The sequence below is a fragment of the Gobio gobio genome, assembly GCF_949357685.1.
Source record: "Gobio gobio genome assembly, chromosome: 4".
Lineage (NCBI taxonomy): Eukaryota > Metazoa > Chordata > Actinopteri > Cypriniformes > Gobionidae > Gobio > Gobio gobio.
Window position 1 is genome coordinate 16,470,927 of NC_137100.1, and position 21,969 is coordinate 16,492,895.

At 38.3% G+C, this 21,969-nt stretch overlaps 2 protein-coding genes across 2 annotated transcripts in view; one reads left to right on the plus strand and one right to left on the minus strand.

Moving 5' to 3' along the window:
• kcmf1 (potassium channel modulatory factor 1) overlaps window positions 1–723 on the plus strand; it is a gene marked incomplete at its 5' end in the record, with an annotated part of 56,544 nt that extends 55,821 nt beyond the window's left edge. The window contains 1 exon segment of the mRNA XM_079814537.1: window positions 328–723. Within this exon segment, the coding sequence (XP_079670663.1) occupies window positions 328–589 (262 nt within the window). The 3' untranslated portion in view covers window positions 590–723.
• A 5,901-nt stretch (window positions 724–6,624) lies between these two features.
• The window catches only part of ntrk2b (neurotrophic tyrosine kinase, receptor, type 2b), a 32,686-nt gene continuing 17,341 nt past the window's right edge, over window positions 6,625–21,969 (minus strand). The window contains exons 10-16 of the mRNA XM_079814574.1: window positions 21,643–21,742; window positions 19,840–20,028; window positions 18,433–18,563; window positions 18,109–18,281; window positions 17,262–17,502; window positions 10,889–11,047; window positions 6,625–10,680 (exon numbers count right to left, since the gene is read on the minus strand). Coding sequence (XP_079670700.1) covers window positions 10,495–10,680; window positions 10,889–11,047; window positions 17,262–17,502; window positions 18,109–18,281; window positions 18,433–18,563; window positions 19,840–20,028; window positions 21,643–21,742 — 1,179 coding nt within the window. The 3' untranslated portion in view covers window positions 6,625–10,494. The remainder of the gene's footprint in view (window positions 10,681–10,888; window positions 11,048–17,261; window positions 17,503–18,108; window positions 18,282–18,432; window positions 18,564–19,839; window positions 20,029–21,642; window positions 21,743–21,969) is intronic.

The following is a 21,969-nucleotide window of genomic DNA, read 5'->3' on the forward strand; positions in this document are numbered from 1 at the left end:
CACTCACTGCTAAATACCGTTTAAGTATTGTGGTATTCCGCCATGTTTCTCACTGAAACGCCCCCAACTTGTAAAAATCTGGGCTTATAGAAAATCGCGAACTTCCGACTGGTATTTACGACTTTATGGTGCCGTTCATGTGCGTTAAACTCGTAAATACGATCTTTACGACATTACTTGAACGCACCATATGATTTCCGCAATGCAGAAAAAACACTTTTAAAAATAGTAATAGAATTTGGGAAAGTATTAAACAGCTCTATGTTTTAGATTTGAGTTTAGTACTTGTAATTCAGTAGTCACCCTCTGTCCATCCAATCCCACCAGGTTGAACGAGCCGAAAATGTCGGAGGCAGAACGGCAGGCGCTGGAGAGCGAGCGCGCGGACCGCAGCCTGTTCGTGCAGGAGCTGCTGCTGTCCACACTAATGCGAGAAGAGAGCTCGTCTTCCGACGAGGACGAAAGGCGAGACTTTGCTGACTTCGGCGCCATGGGCTGCGTGGACATCATGCCTTTAGACGTGGCTCTGGAGAGCCTCAACCTGAAGGAGAGCTCCACAGGCAAGGAGCCTCCACCACCTCCTCTTTGATGATATCCCACCACAACGCAGACAATGTCCTCTGTGCTGTAACTGCCAATGACGGTGGGCAAAAAACACAGCTCTCTCTAAAAAAAAAAAATTCTTTTTTTTTTTCTTTTCTTTTTTTTTGGTGATTGTAATTTCAGGTCTGTCACCTTTGTTACATTGTATAAATCCATTAAAGGAGAGCGAGAGGGAAAAAAATCAAAATACATCAGAACAGGCGTGTGAGAGAGTGAGCGAAACCGAGAGACAGATAAACGGCGCGCGAGAGAGAAAACAAGAAATATAAATATATAAATATATATAAGTTGATAATCAATTCCACATAACTAATTTTTTTCCTTTAGCAGGTGAGCGTAGGTATCTGTGGCAGACCTCTGCTTCCTGTGTCTTGCAAAAGGCTCTCCTTATAAATACTCCACATTCAAAAACTGAAGAGGAAACAAGAGACCTTCTCTAATGAAGCTGCTGTGTGTATTTATGAATATTAATGAATAAAAGTGCTTGGATGGTTTACCATAACTACTGCATGAGGTTATTTGCAGCGTGCATGATTTTTAATGACCTTGTCATTAAAAAGGCAAAATATCCCAAAGCTTTCTTTAACTTTATTTTTTTTTCCCAGGGTTACTTGAACACAGCCCAGTTGAAATGGGTGAAATATCAAAATAAATGTAGGATTTTCTTTTTTGTTTAATATGGAAATGACAGGGAAATCGGAACCTGCATTAGCTTCGCGAGGAAAAACTGCTAAATGCTTTTGTCACTCGGCTCCAGTCTGCCTCTCCTCGTCTGTGACGCTATAGAGCGCAACAGTGAGCGCACGCTTTATCGGGTTTCACAAGGGTTTTTCCCATTCATTTTCTTCATAAGGTTAATAAATATTTAGCTATTAACAAAACCAACCAACTCAAACTTTAAGGTACAAGGCTGTATACTTTGATTCAGTGATGGATTGAACCCTTCAACCCATCGAAGCATTGTGAATGACATAATCAAATGCAAAATAATAGAAGTAATTTAAGGAGTGAGAATGCAAATTTACTTTGGCTCTGGGCGGCATTCTTATTGGTGGTTGGCCAGTTGTCTTAGCAGTGCGATGGAAAAGAGATTAGAACACCCCTCTGTAAAAAAAAAAAAAGAGAAAAGAATCTCATTGACGACATGCAAATATTGGTGTCTGAACAGAAGCTTTAAGAGCCATCGATTCAAATTAAAGTCTTAGTGTGAACGGGCCTTTACTTGATTATATCTTTCATAGTGCTTTATGGGAATTCTTGCTTCGAATGTTTTTTTTCTTTCCCCATCGTAGCACTGACGTCTTTGATTGGTCTATTCAGAATTATGGGTTTTGTAGTTCCTCACTGTAAATTGTAGATCTGCTGCTCATTGTTTACATGTTCTTGTTAAAAATCCACTTTTACTTTCTTTGGAGTGAGTAAATGGGATTCGTACTTCCGAAACCGCACTGTTGCGCTCTGTTGGACGTTAAAATGATCTGCCCTGATTGGCCGTGGCAAATTAAAAATGTCTTGTCGCCTACGAGAAAAATATACAGGCATCGGCAAAAGATAACCTGCTTTTTACCATTTTAACTAGACGTCGATGTCTTGGTGTCTGTGTAACCACCAGATGTACTCTCTTCAACTTATGCACCTGTACAGACATGTTAGGCTCTCCATTGTCATTTCGCTCTACTCCTCACATATCTGCTTTTAGCACGCTTGGAACCCATCTCTCTTCTTCAGTAAAGGAGGGCGCGAGATTTGCCTTTATGTTGAACTTCTCAAAAGAGTGACATGCTTACATACTCTCTGCTAATAGACAGCACCTTCTATTTATTCTGGGTTTTTTTAATCTGATTTTTTTTTTTAAGCTTTGTGATTGGTCATGCCACCTCCATGCCTATACTCTTATCCTCTATGTAAAATACAATGAGATGTATATGGAATTTGTGCGTTAACTTTCATAATGGATCTAGGACATGGGCAGACTTTCTTTTTTAATGTAAATTTAGAATACTACAATAAAAACGGCGCACAGCTTTTGATGAAAACCAAACCCCATCCTCTTACTCTCTGTGGCTGTGGTCTGAATACTAGTCACGTGAACCTATTTAAAACTTCTCATACTCTCTATTCAGCCTAGTGAACACCACTGATTGTTTTTGAATGGATTTCTCATATCGTCTCATGCTCCATAGTTGTATCCCAAAATGACGTTCTACGCACTATGTACTTGTGTATGAATTTAGTTGGGTTGTGTAAATCCGGCATCGGCACCCCTTCCGCTACGGAAAAAAACGCGGAGTGTTTTTTCGGTTAAATAAGTGCAACATCTGGGTAAGGTAAGTGCGCTGCTTGTTTGGAAATTTCACATTACTCACACTTTATACTACAAAATAGCATACATATGCAAATTGGGATGCACGTCCTGTCTTTCTTGTTTGTCCAACTGGGTAGTCCCGCCCCAAACGCACACGACTGTTTGGGCCCGAAGTTGACAAGTATTTTAATGTAAAACAAAATTCACACTTAATCTCTAAGCTGTATTAAGAAAAGTAACGCATTCAAGCCCATAAGTATTAAAGTTGCTAGATTTGTCAGCTGTTTGTCCACTACAGGCAATATCACAAACACCTCTTCAGCCCTCAAGCCTCTGGATTCCAGATGCCGTTTTACCACGGGCACTTCGCTGCAAGAAGTTTTGTGCAAACTACAACTGATTGTCTCTGTGAATTGTGCCTCGGTTTGGAACAACTGGCCCGGTCACTTCACCGGCTATTGTTGGACCTAAATATAACCCTTGGGGTGGATGCCTCTCATGCCTTACAGTGGCCTTTCTACCAAAATAACCCATTGTGAGCAACTACATAATACAAATCATCCAAAACCAATGAAGAGAAATGAGTTTAGTTTAAGTTCTTAGAAAGTAGTAAATAATGTCTTATTTTCCTGGTCAATGAATGACTGGTCCCTTGACATGGAGGATTTATATATATTTATTGCATTAAAGCAATAATGTGGCCTGTTGCGCAAAGCTGTTTTTAGTCGCTACCCAGGTAAGTTCGAGATTAGTTTGAGCAAACTCTGGTTTTTCGGGCTCAAGGTGGATTGGTTTTTAACCGTGTTCATCACCATAGTAACTTACACTACACGGCTAACCTGCTCTGGAGCAGGTTTTATTCTGGGGTTAGAGATTGAAACCCAAACTGGACCAATCAGCTGCATGTAAAGATGCAATAAAGCCACACCTCCTGTACCTCTCGTTCCAAATTCAAGCAGTTTATAGTGAAAAAAACTTTAGAGATAAAATTGCTCATCTTTTGGTGCTAATTATTTATTATATTTGTATTAGGCTATATGAATTATAATTACATTTAATTCATACAAGATCTTCATATAATTATTATATTAATTGACAAGTAGCCAAATATAAATATAACGCATGCATTCATAATTCTAAACGTGTATTCATTTGAGCTCTTTGTGAACCTATAATTATTAGGTTTGATTCACATCATGCGTTAGTCAGATATTCTTTCAGCTGCCTCCTCAAACTGCGGCTGCTGTGTTTATTCCTGTTTTGTAAATGCATTTAATTTCATGATAATTTTCAAAACGATCTCTCAATCTTCAGAAGAGAAGTGAATTGCGCCGTCTCTCTTGTGAGAAGTGAATCAAACGGACACTGTTCGCCGCACGTGTCACACTTTCAGGCGCATGCACTTCAGAGTTAATCGCAAACTCAGGATTAAACCCGAGTTGACAGAGAACGTTTATACCAAGTTTTGAGAGGCCGTTGAACTTGATCTAAACCAGGTTGGATTTATCTGGATTTGTCAACTCTAAACTTACACTGAAAACAGTTTGTTCAGCTAGCTTCATGCAACAGGCCTCTAGTGGTAATGGGTAAATCTGTTTTTAAACAAATGCTATTTCTTTGAACGTTCTATTCACCAAAGAATCCTGGAGAAATAAATAAATATATATAAATATATATATATATATATATATATTCTGGAAGATGAATTCTTCAAACAGTGGTACTAGAGGATGTGGTGCTGGTCCTTCAAGAGTCATTCTCAACCTATCTGTCCATAAAGCCTATAAAAAACCTTGTTCATGTATTTTACAACACTTCAGCTTGTGATTCTTATCTAGTGGGGGTCATTTTTTAGGATTCTTTACCTAACTGAAGTCTCTGAGATCCTGACACCTTGCACTTCTGGAGACTCCAGGTAGGTTGCAGCTTTGGAAAATGGTGGCGCTGGAGACTAAAGGGTTCCTGATGGTTTCACCCTTAATTCTTCACCTTAATTCTTAATTATTTTGCAGTTAACAGGTGTCTTTTCTTCACCACCTGTTTTTGTCTGACCCTGCTGACCCAACGAGCATTTCACTGTCCAATGGTCATGCCTTAACTGCAATGTCTAGTATTGCATCCTTCTCATGGGCATTTAATACTTTTTGACTTTTCAGTCTGAGTTAAATCTCTTTTTTGGCTCAATTTATCTGTAAAAGAAAACATGCCTAATAATTTTGCACACCTGAAAATAAGGTGATTTTCATTTCCAGCCTTCATGAACAATTATATATCACTTATACATTATTAAATACTAAATCAATAGTAGTTATTAGGATTACTGTGGTTTGGAATTGGTCAAATGTGCCTGGAAAAAAAATATGATCAGAAAATCAACGTGCCTAATAATTCTGCACTCCCTGTAGTTCAATTATGACATTTACGTCGTTTGTATAAACGTTCCATAGATAAAAATATTACTGGCGTGCATCTTGAGACAAAAAAAAATAAAGAAAATAATGGCACTGACCTATTTTAACATGGTTGCTTTCAGTTAAAAACGCTCAAACGTACATTTTAGTCTGGGACTATCTTAAACTTTGTCTGTGAAACCGGGGGTATAGGTGTGAATATAATTTGCAACATATAAACAATGTTGTAAGACATACCACTTTTATTAAATGCACAGTATTACAAGGAACATTTCCACTGACCGCAGAGAAGCTTCTCACAGGATGCACGAGCATAGAGTACTGACACCTAAAGCCATGAGAGATTGAGTCTGCCGGGAGCACGCGCTCTCACACACACACACACACATTCACTCACAACCAGTGATCCATCTAAACCAATCAAAGAAAAGGGGAACATAAATGTCTAATTTCAAATAAGTGCATTTCATGAGGAAATTTCCAGATTGTATTCCGTCCCAAAATAAAATAATAATAATTTGGGGTGACCAGGACATTCCCCGACAGTTCTAGTGGGATTCACCCAACAGAGCACAAAAAGTTAAAACATAAATCTTGGGATACAAGATAAATAATACATAAACAGTGTTCCAGTGCTCAATCACAGTTCTTCTTTCATATACAATATTAAGAGCTTTTCAGAAATCAAATAAGTATAGGGGTTCTCTTGGCCCTTTCCCCCTGGATGTGAATCAACCCTCAGTTTAACAAAAAAAGATCGCAGTAAGCGTTGTCAACGTCAAATTGTTTACTACACAGGGGAAAAGGCTAGTCGATCAATTACAGATATTAAAAAATCGTATTTTCATTATGAACAACCACAGGAAAAAAAAAAAACGATACACTTTTACGAAAAATAAACTGTACACTCACATATTGCCAGAGGCCCATTAGATGTGTTTTTCTTCTCTTTATAATGTCACACATTTGACATGATGCCTGTTTAAAACAGAATATATAGAGAGAACATACTATTTATATAGACATCTATTAGAACTGTACAGAATGGATAATAAAGTACAGGCTGGCTATTAGAACAGACAAATCTGTATAGCAAAAAATGGAGAAAATGCCATGTTTGTTCAATAAAGTCTTCATGTAAAGTCAGTCTGCCACAACAGGAGAAAAATTGTTTGGCTTAACTGACCGTATACATTTCTTCAATATCTGTAACATTAGCAAATAATCCCCTTCAATGTAAATAACCTTTCAGTGCATTATTTTCCCTTTTTTTTTCTTTTCTTTTTTTCTTTTTCTTTTTTTTTTGCAGTGCTTACAATTGTAGGGTGAAACTACAAAAATATGAGCAGTACATATAAAGAAAGTGCAAAGCTCTAAGAGGTCATAAGTCACTGCTCAAAAGATCATGACCGCAATGACCGACACTTGACTCGATTGGACACCGTTCGACAACTCGTGATGTCGGCTGTTAAAAGTAGGTCCTGCCAATGGACTGTTTGGAAAGAATTTGACATCAGTGTACAAAGAATGATTGATCCTGCTCATGTATATTTACAGTCTAATTGCATATATACAGACGCTTTCAAAGCAACACATCTCCAGTACTTCACACCCTGAAGAATCAGTCGGTTGGTACAAAATGTGTTGAGGAGACCCATCTGAATTGAAGAAGAAAAAAAACTGCAGAGGAGGACAAGTCGAGTACTGTAACCCTGGAAATAGTCAACAGTAATGAGTCAGGTTGAGGAACTCGACCAGATTTAGTTTTGACTGGCCTGGTTTTACTCAATTGAATGTGTATGTTGTGGAATATTAAAGTAAGCCCTAAGTACAACAGTAATAGTGAAGCTTGCCCTAGCAAACTCCACTATGGAAGCACAGTGCATTCAGAAAGTATTTAGATTCCTTCATTTTTATGTTATGTCACAGTAAAGCTCACACAGTAGTCACTTTCAAACCGAGCAGCTTTCTGTTGCAGCGAACCCGTTTCGGAATCTGCATGGGGGAAATCACATGCAATTCATATTGAAGTGACTGGATATCTCCTGCGAAAATTCACAGTGGTAAATTTGACCTAACTTTTAGCCTTCTATCTACACTGTCACATGGGCTGTGCGAAGTATGCGATTGCACAGGGCTTTTGTAATGACATGACCATCTAGAAAGGACCAACTGATCAACCTGATTCATATTCAAAACTGTAAGCAAGTGTGAATGATGAATATAGACCTGCCACCTGCTGGTTAACAGTGATTTCCTCTCAAAAAGGCACAGAACATGAGTTCCAGTTGGCCGTTAGCTGTTGTGTCAGCTTTCGTCGCTGCTAATTCTTTGATGTCTGGTGTGTCATGGGCCTAACTCTTTACTAAGCCTCTCAAATGTATTAAAAATACAAAACTGGAATATCACATTGAGCCCAGCTTGCATCCCATTTCTCTGGATCAACTTTGAGATATATCTACACTTCGACTGGAGTCCACCTGTGGAAAATTCAATTGATTGGACATGATTTGGAAATGCATACACCTGTCTACTTAAGGTCTAACTAACAGATGAATATGCATATCAGCGTACAAACCAAGCCACGAGGTGCCAAGCAACTGCCTGCAGAGCTCAGATACAGGATTGTAGATCTGGGAAAGTCTACAAAATTCCTGTTGTATTGAAGGTCCTCAAAAGCACAATGGCCTCTATCATTTCTAAACGCAATCCACATGCTTTTTAGGCTCAGATTGAGAAACAAGATTCTCAGGTCTGATGAACCTGAGCATGACATGTCGAGGAAACCAGGCACCTCTTGTCACCTATGCAATACCATCCCAATGGTGAAGCAGTGGGGGTGTCTTTCAGAGGCAGGGACCAAGAAACTCAAAGTAGAAGGACAGCTGAAAACAGCAAAATATAGAGATATCCTTAACGAAAACAGAGCCCTCGAGACTTCAGACTGGTCCATAGGTTCACCTCCAAACTGGACAATGACCCCAGGCACACAGCCAAGACAACACAAGTGTGGCTTAGGGACGACTCTGTGGATGTTTCTCGAGTGATGCAGCCAGAGCTCGAAATTGAACCCAATGCATCAAACATCTCTGGAGAGACCCGAAAATCTCTGTCCCCACCAACAGTCCCCATCCAACCTGACAAAGCTTGAAAGAATGGCAGAAGATCCTTAAATCCAGGAGCGCAAAGACTTGAGGATGTAATCGCTGGCGAAGGTGATTCAGCCAAGTACTGAGTTAAGGGTCTGAATACTTGAATCATTGTGATGTGATATTTCAAATTTTTTCTTTTTAATAAACCTTTCACAAATGATTGGGTTAGGAGTGTTGCCTGATATAACAAAATGTGAAAAAAATGACAGTTTCTAAATGCTTTCCAAAAGCATTGTATAATGTCATATGATAATGACAATTTTAGTTTTCATTGAGTCCTCCTCTGGTAAATTGTTTGGTGGGGTTGAAAAACACAAGTTGAATCGGGACAGTCCCTTCATAGGGTCTTCCTGTCGTGACCTCAGGGACAGTACGACTTGTGCCATTCTCACATGAACATTCACTTCACAGTGCCCACCAAGCCCATCGCTTTGAAACGGCCCACAATACATCGAAAACAAACCGATCATAGATTATCACATACACATATTATTTCGCAGTTGTTACATAAACAGATAATAATGAATAATCAGAGAGCAAATCAAATCCAGCTGTTCAGGCAGGTATTTGCATTATGGACAACATCTATGGTTAGTTCTCCCCAGGAACAGTTAAGAGAAAAATCTTCAGTCTTTGCAAAGGCAAGGTCCATCAAATTGCAACATGACGGTGACTAAGGGCGCCTACACACTAGTTTATGCTATGTCGGATAGAACGCTGGGAATTTGATGCAAATGTTATGTGACCAAAAGATCTGGAATTTGGCTGCAATGCTCTCTGACGTAGGCATCCATAGACCAATGAGAATTTCAGGGAGGCGGGTCCAGTTGTGCTTTCAGAAATCCAATTGGCTGTATTTCCAGCTTGATTTCAAACTGCCCAAACTCTTTCCATCCATCCATTCTCTGAAACCGCTTGTCCGATGTAAGGGGAGCCTATCCCAGCATATTGGGCCAAAGCCAGGGAAATACCTTGGATGGACGTCCCGTCCATCAGATCATTTTCTAGTGTGCAAGCACCCTAAGGTTAAAAAAAGACTGTTACCAATGCCTGACACAAGAACAGCATCTCTCCCATTGTTCTTCGAACTACAGTTCCAGAGACAAGTGCCCTTGATCTTCAGCGCGTATAGGGCCAGGGAGCCAAACAAAGTGAGGAAATACTTCAGTGCCACTGCTGGTGACTTTGCCTCTGTGCTCACTCCAAACACTCTGTCCAACCTCAAGCCTCTTCCAGAGGAAAAAAAATTGGAGGCGTCTTTGTCGCTGTGCTTCTATTACAAAGTTCGCACTGAGTTAGATGGGGTGCGCCGAGATGTCCAAAAACGCCTTTCGTCAACCTCAGCATTAGACATCAAAACTTGGCACAGAATAGTCTAAAATTACATCAGATGTGTTTAAAAAAAGTCTAAATGAAACATGAATGGCAGTTCCATGATTGTTACTCAATAATTTGCGGTATGAATAGTATTGCGATCTGCCAGAATGTCGCCAGGGCGTTCATCAGCGTTGTGCTAATGACTGGGTCCTCATCAAGTCCAAATTTTGTCCATCTCGATAAACAAATGGTGACAGAAAAAAAAACAAGTGTAAACTTTCCCAAACCGAGTTACCTTTTTCGAAAACAAAAGGTCTACATTGTCTCTGATGCATATTTACAACAATCAGATGTTTCTGTCTGTAGACCACTTGGGGTTTTTAGAAAACACAATTATGCATTACAGATATGGACATGTCCAGACGTGGAAAAACTCAAAGCAATGCACACAGTCAACTTTAAGGCCTTTAGTTAGTCTATTAGTCTATGTGGTGAGAAGGCTGAAGCACAAGCCATTTTTATGAACACATACACGCGCACACACACGCACGCACGCACACACACACACACACACACACGTACACGCACACGCACACACACGTCTATATTCAATCACTCCAATTACATTCCATCCCTTACTCCTTTTATACCATGCATTCACACACTCTTTCTTACTAACAATTACACACCCATACTGGCAAACAGATCAGCCCAGGATGTCCAGGTAAACAGGCGATGCCTTGGCCAGGCTCTGGAGCAGATTGTGGATTTCTTTGATGTTGAGTCTCATGTAGGGCTCCCTCTGCCAGCAGCCCAGCATTAGGTCATACACCTCTTTGGGGCAAGTACGAGGTCTCTGCAACACCCGACCTTGTGTGATACACTCGATTACCTGCAGGAGGCAGCACAAACACGGTTCAGAATGACGACTTAATGCAGGCTTCACTAAGGGTGCATCAGTCTGCCTAGAAACAGTCGTTTTTACAAGGTACGAAAATGAGGAATTACTAATTGCTTTGTGTGAATCAAACTTCCAAACCCCTACTTATGAATATATGAGATACAGGTTATATATGATTAGTTAACATCTGATGTCTTACCTCATTGTTTGAGAGCTGGTACCAGGGTTGCTTGCCGTAGGTGAAGATTTCCCAGAGGACCACACCCAGACTCCAAACGTCACTCTCTGTGGTGAATCTCCTGTACATGATGCTCTCTGGGGGCATCCAGCGGATGGGCAGCATGGTGTGACCACCCACCTGATATAAGAGAGACAGATTCACAGTGGGTTGAGTGATCGATAGAAGCACATCCATCTCCTGCCATTTCAATAATAGTGTCTCTATAAGCAAAGGGAACTACTTTTTAGGGATGTACAACCCCAAATCAGAAAAAGTTGGGACAGTATGGAAAACGCAAAAAAAAGAAGTGATTTCTAAATTTACTTTGGCTTGTATTTCATTGCAGACAATATGAACAAAAAATATTTCATGTTTTTTTCTGGTCAACTTCATGTCATTTGTAAATATGCATCCTTTCCTGTCATTCAGACCTGCAACACATTTAAAAAAAAGTTGGGACAGTAAAGCATTTACCACTTTGTAATGTTGTCATTCCTTTTCACAACACTTAAAAGACGTTTAGGGACTGAAGACACCAAGTGATGAAGTGTTTCAGGTGTAATTTTGTCCCATTCTTCCTGCAAACAAGTCTTAAGGTGGGCAACAGTACGGGGTCTTCGTTGTCGCATTTTGCGCTTCAAAATACGCCACACATTCTCTATTGGAGACAGGTCGGGACTGCAGGCAGGCCAGTCAAGTACCCGTACCCTCTTCCTCCGCAGCCAGGACTTTTTAATGTGTGCAGAATGTGGTTTTGCATTGTCTTGTTGAAATATGCATGGACGTCCCTGGAAAAGATGTCTTCTTGAAGGCAGCATATTATGCTCCAAAATCTCTATGTACTTTTCAGCATTAATGGTGCCTTCACAGAAGTGCAAGTTACCTTTGCCAAGGGCACTGAAACAACCCCATACCATGACAGACCCTGGCTTTTGGACTTGTTGCTGGTAACAGTCTGGATGATCCTTTTCTTCTTTGGTCCGGAGCACACGGCGTCCATTCCTCCCAAAAAATACCTGAAATACTGATTCATCTGACCACAGTACACGTTTCCACTGTGTGATGGTCCATCCCAGATGCCTCCGAGCCCAGAGAAGTCGACGGCACTTCTGGACACTGTTAACATAGGGCTTCCTTTTGGCACAGTTCAGTTTTAACTGGCATTTGTGGATGTAACTACGTATTGTGGTACTTGACAAAGGTTTGCCAAAAGTAGTCCTGAGCCCATGTGGTTGATATCGACGATTCTTCATGCAGTGCCGCCTGAGGGATCGGAGATCACGGTTGTTCAGCTTAGGCTTGCGCCCTTGTCCTTTACGCACTGAAATTCCTCCAGATTCCTTGAATCTTTTAATTATGTTATGCACTGTTGAATGTGAAATATCCAAATCTCTTCCTATCTTTCTTTGAGGAACATTGTTTTTAAACATTTCAATAATTTTCTCACGTATTTGTTGGCAAACTGGCGATCCTTGGCCCATCTTTGTTCCTAAAGGATTAGACCTTTCTTGGATGCTGCTTTTGTACCAAATCATAATTACAATCACCTGTTGACATCACCTGTTTCAAATCACATCATTATTTAACCATTTTACCTCATTACTAGCCCTAAATTGCTCCTGTCCCAACTTTTTTTTAAATGTGTTGCAGGTCTGAATGACAGGAAAGGATGCATATTTACAAATGACATGAAGTAGACCAGACAAAACATGAAATATTTTGTGTTCATATTGTCTGCAATGAAATACAAGTCAAAGTAAATTTAGAAATCACTTCTTTTTTTCTTTTTTTTTTTGCGTTTTCTGATTTGGGGTTGTACAATATATCAGTACTATATTAGTTATTTGCCAATAATATAGATTTTTTTTAATTGAATGAATTGGTTGAAATTTGATTGTGCATGCCAACTTCGCTTGTTTTTACATTTAGATTACCTTTATCATCATCTAACACTTAATATGAATCTTTAAAAACTAATAATTTTATAACACATTTAAATGTAATCTTTCACAAATGTCATCCCTGCATCCCTAATATTTTTACTTTATTAGATACAGTATGGTATTGCAGTGTACTTTCATCGGTCTCTCTCAATACACTAATAATAGACATTCATTTTTATAATATCAATATTATTTGCATACTAAAGGACTATTGGTCACACTTTATTTTATTTATTTTACAATCCTGTTTCACATGTACACTACAGTTCAAAAGTTTGGGATCAGTAATATTTTTTTTAGGAAATTAATACTTTTTATTCAGCATTTAATTGTTAAAAAAAGACATTAAAGACATTTATGTTGCAAATTATTTCTATCATTTTCTATTCATCAAAGAATGTCACAAAAATGTCAGTTTTCACAAAAATATTAAGCAGCAGAACTGTTTTCAACATTGATATTAAAAATAAATGTGCCTTGATTACCAAATCAGCAAATTGGAAAGATTTCTGAAGGATCATGTGACACTGACGACAGGCTGCTGAAAATTCAGCTTTGTCATCACAGGAATAAACTACATTTTACAATTATTAAAATAGAAAATAGTTATTTTAAATTGTAATAATATTTCACAGTACTGTTTTTACTGTATTTTGTTCAAATGAGCCTTTGTGAGCATAACAGACTTTCAAAAGAAAAAGTACCAACCCCAAACTTTTGAACAGTGTAATTTCAATAATTGGGTAATAACTAGGTAATACCATAGAAAATACACCTAAACCTAAGTATTTGTACCAACCCCAAACTTTTGAACAGTAAGTAGTTACCTTACATTACAACCAGAATATTTGCCCAAAATAAAAACTGTCATAATGTCAAAAATAACTGTCATAAAAAACTGTCAAACTGTCACCTTTGTGTCATTCCAAATCAAGTTGTGTGCCTTAACCAAGTCTTCTGAAGCCATAGACTAGCTTTGTGGAGAACAGACAGGATTCATTGTTAACCTTCCCCTCTATCGCAGCTCTCAAGTACTATTGGTTCTTGCGTATCATGACTAATCACAATGTGGCAGGATTGAATATGCAGAAGTATAAATGAGATTGGAGAGCCAACACAGAGGGCAATATTTTCAACAATTTGGGTCTCTTTCACAAAGCCATGGCTTCAGAAGACCTGGAATAGCATGATGGTGAGTAAATGATGATAAATGTCATATTTAGGTGAACAATTCCTTAGAGATTTCTGTGCATACATCAAAGTGATCTGCTCTAAATTCATTAAATCGCACAATGAACTTTCCACCCAGTCAAGACCAGAAGAATAGGAATTGTGACATTGAAAATCATGCTTGCATAAATGGGAGACATTTTATCCACCCTCAGATTGAGCATATGGGGCTTTAACGGCATATCAGGAGAGAATTAGCTTGATATGAAACATGCAGTCTTATATAAGTCCACCAGGTGCCTGATGACTACAGTGCTTTACCACAATACCTAATTTATTGCAAAACCTACAAACAATTTGACCTCATTATCTTGACATTGCATCGCATGATTCCTGGAAAACGTGCAATGACAAAATCCTGTTTATTTTTCTATTGTTATACAGCAGAGAAAGCTGATATTCCTGCATCACGCACACACACACACACACACACACACACACACACACACACACACACACACACACACACACACACACACACACACACACACACACACACACACACACACACACACACACACACACACACACACACACACACACACACATACACACACACACACGGCTGCTGACACAGCAGAGTGCTTCCGGCTGTGTTGGCAGGATGCAGGTTTGGGAGAGCCCTTCAGTGTCAGATGGTCTGGGCTTTTTCTGGAAGAACTCACTGTGGGGAACTGTTGGTTTTTGAGGCACTTTCATATTTACAAGATTTAATCAGCTGTTCAGATGCATGCATTTAAATAATCATCAGTCATAATAAATCATAATAACAAAAGTGTTCATTAGAGAAATGATCAGTCATAAATCAGTCATATTATCCATTATGGACATTTACAAACTTTCCCTATGAATTTGTCAGATATGTGTTCAACAAATTAGAACAGATAAAAAAAGTGTTTTGCCTTTAACTGACAAATGAGAAATGTCAGGAAGAAGACGGAGATCTCTGACAGTTGGTTGAACTGTTGAGAAAAGCAAGAATGCGAAAAATGTAACTGTAGCTGTGGCACTTTCAAGTCAATGCTCTGCTTGAGCAGCCCATGTCTGGACCCAAATGCCATGAGTTTCCGGGACTACCTGTTTATTCCAATGGCAGATAGATATCAAGTGGAAGGAGGCAGTGGAGTGTCTGGAAACTATTATCATTTGGTACATTTGGTCCAATCATAAACCACAAAAGTCCTCTAGCATATTTTGTTGCATTGTGTGCCCATGTTTGCATTCACACTTCCTCTAGCAGACTCTGAATGTTTAAAGCAAAAATTTGCCTCTGAGCAGTTGTGGGCCTGTGGAGCAGTCCTCAGAGAGTTCCTGTGTACAAGCTGGTTTAGTTTGAGAATGTATGGTCAGGCAGCATTTGAATAGACTGGTTCTGATTGGTTCTGAACACTGTATTTTTTTGCTGTTGTGCTATTAGTGGCAACAAACACAACTGCAATATGTTTACTTGAGTGGCACGACATGGCAACATATTGGCTCAAGGTTTCTTCAAAAACAGTCTTTCTTTTTGCAATTCTGTTTGATGTTGCAAAGAAAAAAAAATTCAGTTCTAAGCGATATAACAAACAGCTACTTTTTTTTGCTGTAACAGGTAACTGAAGCAAAACGTTTATCGATATAGTTTAACTGAGAGAGAACAGTTAATGCACATTAACTCTTTCCACAACAGCGTTTTTGAAAAAAGTAATCGGCCAACGCCAGCATTTTTGATAATAGTTAAGTTAGTTAAGATAGAATAGTTAAGATAAGTTTCATGGCCCCCAGAATATTTTGTTGTATGAATATCTGAACATGCAATATATATATTTATTCTACGGGGCCATTGAATGCTTGAATCTGATTGGCTGATGAACGTTCTGAGGTGTGCAATTATTTTCTGGGAAACGCACAGCGAACGTAGTTCCAGGCAGCTCTCTTGACCGCATTACAGATCCATACCACTTCGCATAGTTAACTGTGATAATGGAAATTAGAGGACTAAAAAAACAACAACATGACAGACGATTTTCCTAAAGTAAATTTTCATATTTACGGTGAAAATAAAACGTTCAACAACTAGGCGGCAGCAGTATTAGACAGTCCAGATGAAAAACAACATAAACGGAAGCGGACATCAGAGGTAGCCTAATTCACACAAGTTGTCTCTCTCTCTCTCTCTCTCTCTCTCTCTCTCTCTCTCTCTCTCTCTCTCTCTCTCTCTCTCTCTCTCTCTCTCTCTCTCTCTCACTCTCTCTGTGTCTCTGTCGCTCTCTTTCTAATAACTTCATTAAAAACTGCAGAAGAATGCTATCAACGGCTCAAGCCTCCATTACTTTAAAATGACATTTCGGAACTAGCAAAGGAGCCGTTGGATGAGATGCGGAAGAAATAGTCCTACTCACAATAGAGATTTAAGTACAAAACCCAGACGAATTCCTTGAAATATATCATCGGATCAATGTCTTGAGGTGTGGTAACCGTAGTATAAGCGGAATAATTGACAAGGAGTAATAATTCATCGTGACCCCATGGCTCTATATTTAAGCTGTGAATAGTTCATCTGAAAACATTTCACACTTCAACAATTTCATTATTAAAAATTCAATAATCCATATTCACCCTCCAGATTTCCAAAATATTCAGAAATAATTTATATTTAAAATACCACCTATAATAGTACAGGAAATTTTCGGTCCATTTTTTTCCCATTCCATTTCGCTTTACAAATTTGCTTACAAAAATGTAGTGGTTCAAATTCGGCAGAATATTCAACATTGATATAATCAAGGCTGTAAACACAAACCGGTGAAAATGTTATATTGGAAAGCTGTCCCTTCATTCTATATTTCATTTTATATAATTATTTGATTACTGTATGACCATATAATGTAGTTAGTTATGCATTCAGATTTAAATTAAATAAGAATAAAAAAAACATATGAGGCCAAGGCACTCGAGAATGTAGAAAAATATGATATGAAAATGTTTTTCAAATGTTATAGCCATGAACAAATTAAGGCTGATCTATCTGAAAGTTGAACTATCCCACATCCAAAGAGCATCGAGATATGGACATAATACCCCAGTAGCACTCTTTTCATCTTGTGTTCTATGCAATAAGAAATTTGTAGTAGATTTTGGATTCCACAGACTGAAAGGACCAATGCGATATGGACATTTCCAAGGTGACCCAAACTTACCCTATAGTAGTCGGTGCTGTACACATCTCTGGACATGCCAAAGTCTCCTATCTTGACAAGCAGGTTCTCTCCCACCAAGCAGTTGCGAGTGGCCAGGTCTCTGTGCACAAAATGCTGTGAAGCCAGATACACCATGCCTGCTGCTATCTGCTGAGCAATGTGCAGCATCTGAGGCTGTGTCAACTCCACCATCAAACTCTGCTGTCCGTCCGCCATCAGCACCGCATCTGGACCATGAGCCCTGAGAGAGAGAGAGAGAGAGAGCGAGAGAGAGAGAGAGAGAGAGAGAGAGAGAGAGAGAGAGAGAGAGAGAGAGAGAGAGAGAGAGATAGGATGAAAATATGTGTGTGATCAAGTGTATATAATCATGAGTATGATAGATGTTGGAGATTAGAAAGCGGACGGCGCGTTTAAATGAAATTAGTTTGATAAATTTGTCATTAACCATGTAAAGCCATATTCAGTTTTTTAACTTGCTTCAAACTTTACATATCAAGTGAACAATTTCCTTATTGAAATAATCCATGTTCTTTAGAATTATGAGCATCACATTTCTTGCCCCATAAACTTCCATTGTATATGCATTGCTATAGACAACTTTTTGCTTTCCAAACCTGCGTGACTTTCTTTTTCTGCAGAACACATTAGAAGATATTTTGAAAAGGTAGTTTTGTACCCCACTAACTTTCACTCTAAGGACAAAAGTTAAAAGTCATACAGTTTTGAAAGAACATGAGTAAATGATGAAACAAATATCTATCCCTTTAACTTTTATGTAACTTGTCTAAAACATCAATGTATATAAAAAAACTGCAAGTGTGGTTGTGATGAATGCTCTCATGCAAACCTGAGAAACTTGTTGAGGTCTCCATGTTTCATGTACTCAAACACCATGATGAGGGGGTCACTTTCTACACACACGCCATAAAACTTGACAATGTGCTCATGCTGCAAGTTGGTCAGGAGCTCCGCCTCTCGGTGGAAATCTGCTCGCCCACTTTCGCTGGCCTCTTTCAGAGTCTGAGATAAGAAAGCCTTGTATTATCTCTTATATATATACAGTATTTACATACATACATACATACATACATATATATATATATATATATATATACACTTGAAATTACTTGTTTATTTAATTACTTGCTACTGTTGTGTAAATATACCATACCTTAACAGCCACCAAAATCTTCTCTTGGTCAGGAGACAAGTTGTAGCATTCAGCCAAGAACACTTTCCCAAAAGCCCCTTCTCCAAGCTCCCTCTTTAGCAGAATGTTGTGACGCTTTATGTGCTGGACAACTGCAAAATGAACACTTGTAGTTAAAACTTGATTTTTATTATTTCTAAAAACATTTGAGTGATGGTTGTTCAAATAAAAAAAACACAAGAATGAATCTCATTGGTTCTCGCACATCAAGCGAACATGCTTCAGCTTCCATTTACCATAACTGATATGTGAGTTGATGAATGCATATATGTGAATAAAAGCCTAAATTCAATCTGTTCATCATATAAACTGATCATGTCGCTTCAGAAAATTTGGACTAAACCGCTCAATTCATATGGATTCATTTTATGATCTCTTTATGAACGTTTTGAAGTTCATAAAGTGGTAGTTGTGTAGCTGTCAATGGAGGGACAGAAAGCTCTCAGATTTCATCAAAAAGATCTTAATTTATGTTCTGTAGATGAACGGAAATCTTACAGGTTTGGAACGACATGAGGGTGAGTAATTAATGACAGAATTTTCCTTTTTTGGTGAACTAACCCTTTAAGTGTTGTTGTTCACTCATTAATGTAAGCAAAAAACAAGTTTACTACAGCATGTTCCAGTTTTATTTTAGAATCATAGGTATATTATTATAATTCTTTTTTTGTTTGTTTGTTTTTTGATATTGTTATTATTATATAATGTTAATGATTTTATATTTTAACTGTTTATTAATTTTGTTGTTGGTTTTATGAAATGTATACTTGTTGACTTGTTTTTACTTGTACTATGTTTTTATTTCAGTTCATGTTTATTTTATTTCAGGTTATACATTTTTTTTTATGGTTTTAGTTTATGTCTTACTTTTAGTTAATGATAACCTTGGCACGGCCTTGCATACATCAGCAGAGAGAAGTGACTCATATCACAGGAAGAGTAATTTATGGCATTAAAGATAGATAATGTTAGAGGTCAAAAATAGTTTTTATATGGATGAATCATTCATAATAAGACCAGTAACATGCAATAATAAAATAAATAGGGTAAATTCTGATTTCATACTGACATAACCCTACATATGAGCAGCCCTGTGGGATGCTTGCCTTAGCAAACACCACTAATGACTGATCAGGTGTTGGTGTGATATACAGATCAATTGTGTTGGATCCTGAAATTTAAATGAAGAATGCTTGCACAAATCTACAGTCTAACAGTGATTAAGTTACACAGCGTCAGCCACCCCTGATATCATCGCCATGGTGATAGAAGGGGAGGTTACTATGACAACTGACCAGTGGCAACCTAGGCTGGAATCTATTGCAGAGGATGGAGTGGGGCCGCTGACGGCCCAGCACGGCAACTCACGAGTGTCCGATTTCAGCATACTGCCAGGGTTGCGGAAGTACTGGGGGTTCTCAATGACTGGAATCTTTGTCATTCCGATAATAACAGCATCTGGGCCCATCTCCGAGGATGATGGCGTGTTGTTGCCATTGGAAACATGGTGGAGCGGGCTGGCCGAGTCGTCATCATTGCTGATGACAGAGGAGGAGCCTGGTGGAGAGGGCAAAAACCCCAGACAATACAATAATCCATAGAAATAAAGAGCATTCACGTGGTCAATACACATTAATAACCATACCATACAAATGTGTTCAAAAAAGTGCATTATTATAAGAGGAGACAATAACATAATTATGTTGAATAAATATTACAATTTATATTATTCTATATTTGTATGTTCCTGTAATAAATAATGCTATCTGCCTGCCAATAAATTCTTTTTACTTCCATAATGTGGCGAAACAAGATATTCAACTAGAAAAACAAAAATAGGGCAGGATTTTTTTTTTTTTTTTAACTGATTGGATAGTGAAAAGTGGGTGTTCCATATTTGAATAGAGCCAGACCTGAAAGTTAAATAGGGGAACATTTACACGACAACAATGTAGTAAAAACAGAAACATTTTTCAGTTTCGTTTTTCGCATACAGATGACAGCGTTGTAAAAAAAAAAAAAAAAAAACTTTCACACGGATCTGCGAAAACGGCTAAAAATCCTGTATTATGCTGCCAGGCCAGTAGTTGGCGATGTCACTTTGTAAACAAACACTATACGCCTATAGAGTGGTGCAGGTATGACATAACTTTGTAGGCCAAAACGCGGAAGCAAGTTAGCATTTTAGCCCTTACGGTTCCCTTGTCCCAAAGTCAATGTTTTTTTTTAATGGGATTTTGTTTAAATTGCTGAAATAAGGTCTGTGGTGAACACAGACAACATAAAATACATCAGTATTACCCCACTCGGGAATTTTTGAAGCTGTTTGAACGTGTCTTGAAAAAGGCGGTTGCTAACAAGTGGCTAAATGGGCCTACAGCGGCTGTCGGGGAGATTAAACGTCATCACGCCGAAAAGGTAAGCTCAGTCCGCTTTTAAAACCTCATTATGTTCATAATTGTGCTCTTATAATAAACTATTCTAACTCAAACATTCTGGGGAAAATGTTTTTATATTAAAATTGGAAGAGTTGTCAGAAGCTTAGTGATGGTGACGTTGAAATCGCGGGACTGTGGTGTAGTACGTTTATAGCCTACCTTTAGCCTTTTACTTCTGGTGACTGCATTTAGGCTTTAAAATTCATAAAAGTTGTGTTCATCTGTTATAAATATCTTGATGGACAAAACGTGTAAGTATCATAAACTTTTGTTGATCACAGAGCTTGTTTTTTGCGATAATCCAAAAGCCTATGGGAAAATCCTATTGGGTTTTTCTCAAGGGATGGCCTACAAAGGGAAGTCATACCTGCACCTCTCTATAGACTGAACACGTAATACGCATGTGCATGACTTCACCGTTTTCACAATTTCGTGTTTTTGTTGTTTACACTGAGACAATAACGATATCGTTAAAAAAAAAAACGTTTTTCGAAAGTTTGTTTTTTCATTTTTTGTGTAAATGAATGGCCAAAATGCATAAAAAGTTTTCTGTTTTTAGTTAAAAATGGTGTTGTGTAAACAGCCCCTAAAATGTTTGCTAAAACACTGACTAAATTTATTTGGAATAACATACATGGGAGCATCATATGCCATGTATTTGTGTATTAAGGTAAATAGGGTCCATTTTGATCTCATGTAGAAAGAAGTGAAAAGATTTAAATGATCCACATACCTTTCATACCAAACTTGGAGCTTCTACCATATTTGAGGAAAACTAACATAAGGATGCATCCGGTTAAAGCAACGCCAGCTATCCCAACCACTATATAAACCTAGAATATAAAAACACACAGTAGATTTTTACTCTAGCAAGCACGTCTCCACATTTTAATTGATTTAGCACAGTAAATCATCACTTGAGTCTACAATATTGTTGCAAATGTAAATTGTCCAATAATATATAAAACAATTAGCGGAATATTCCTGGTGAATATATGTTAAGCTCTGTCAACAGTATCTGAGGCTTGCTGTCGATTACCACTGAAAATAATTTGACTAC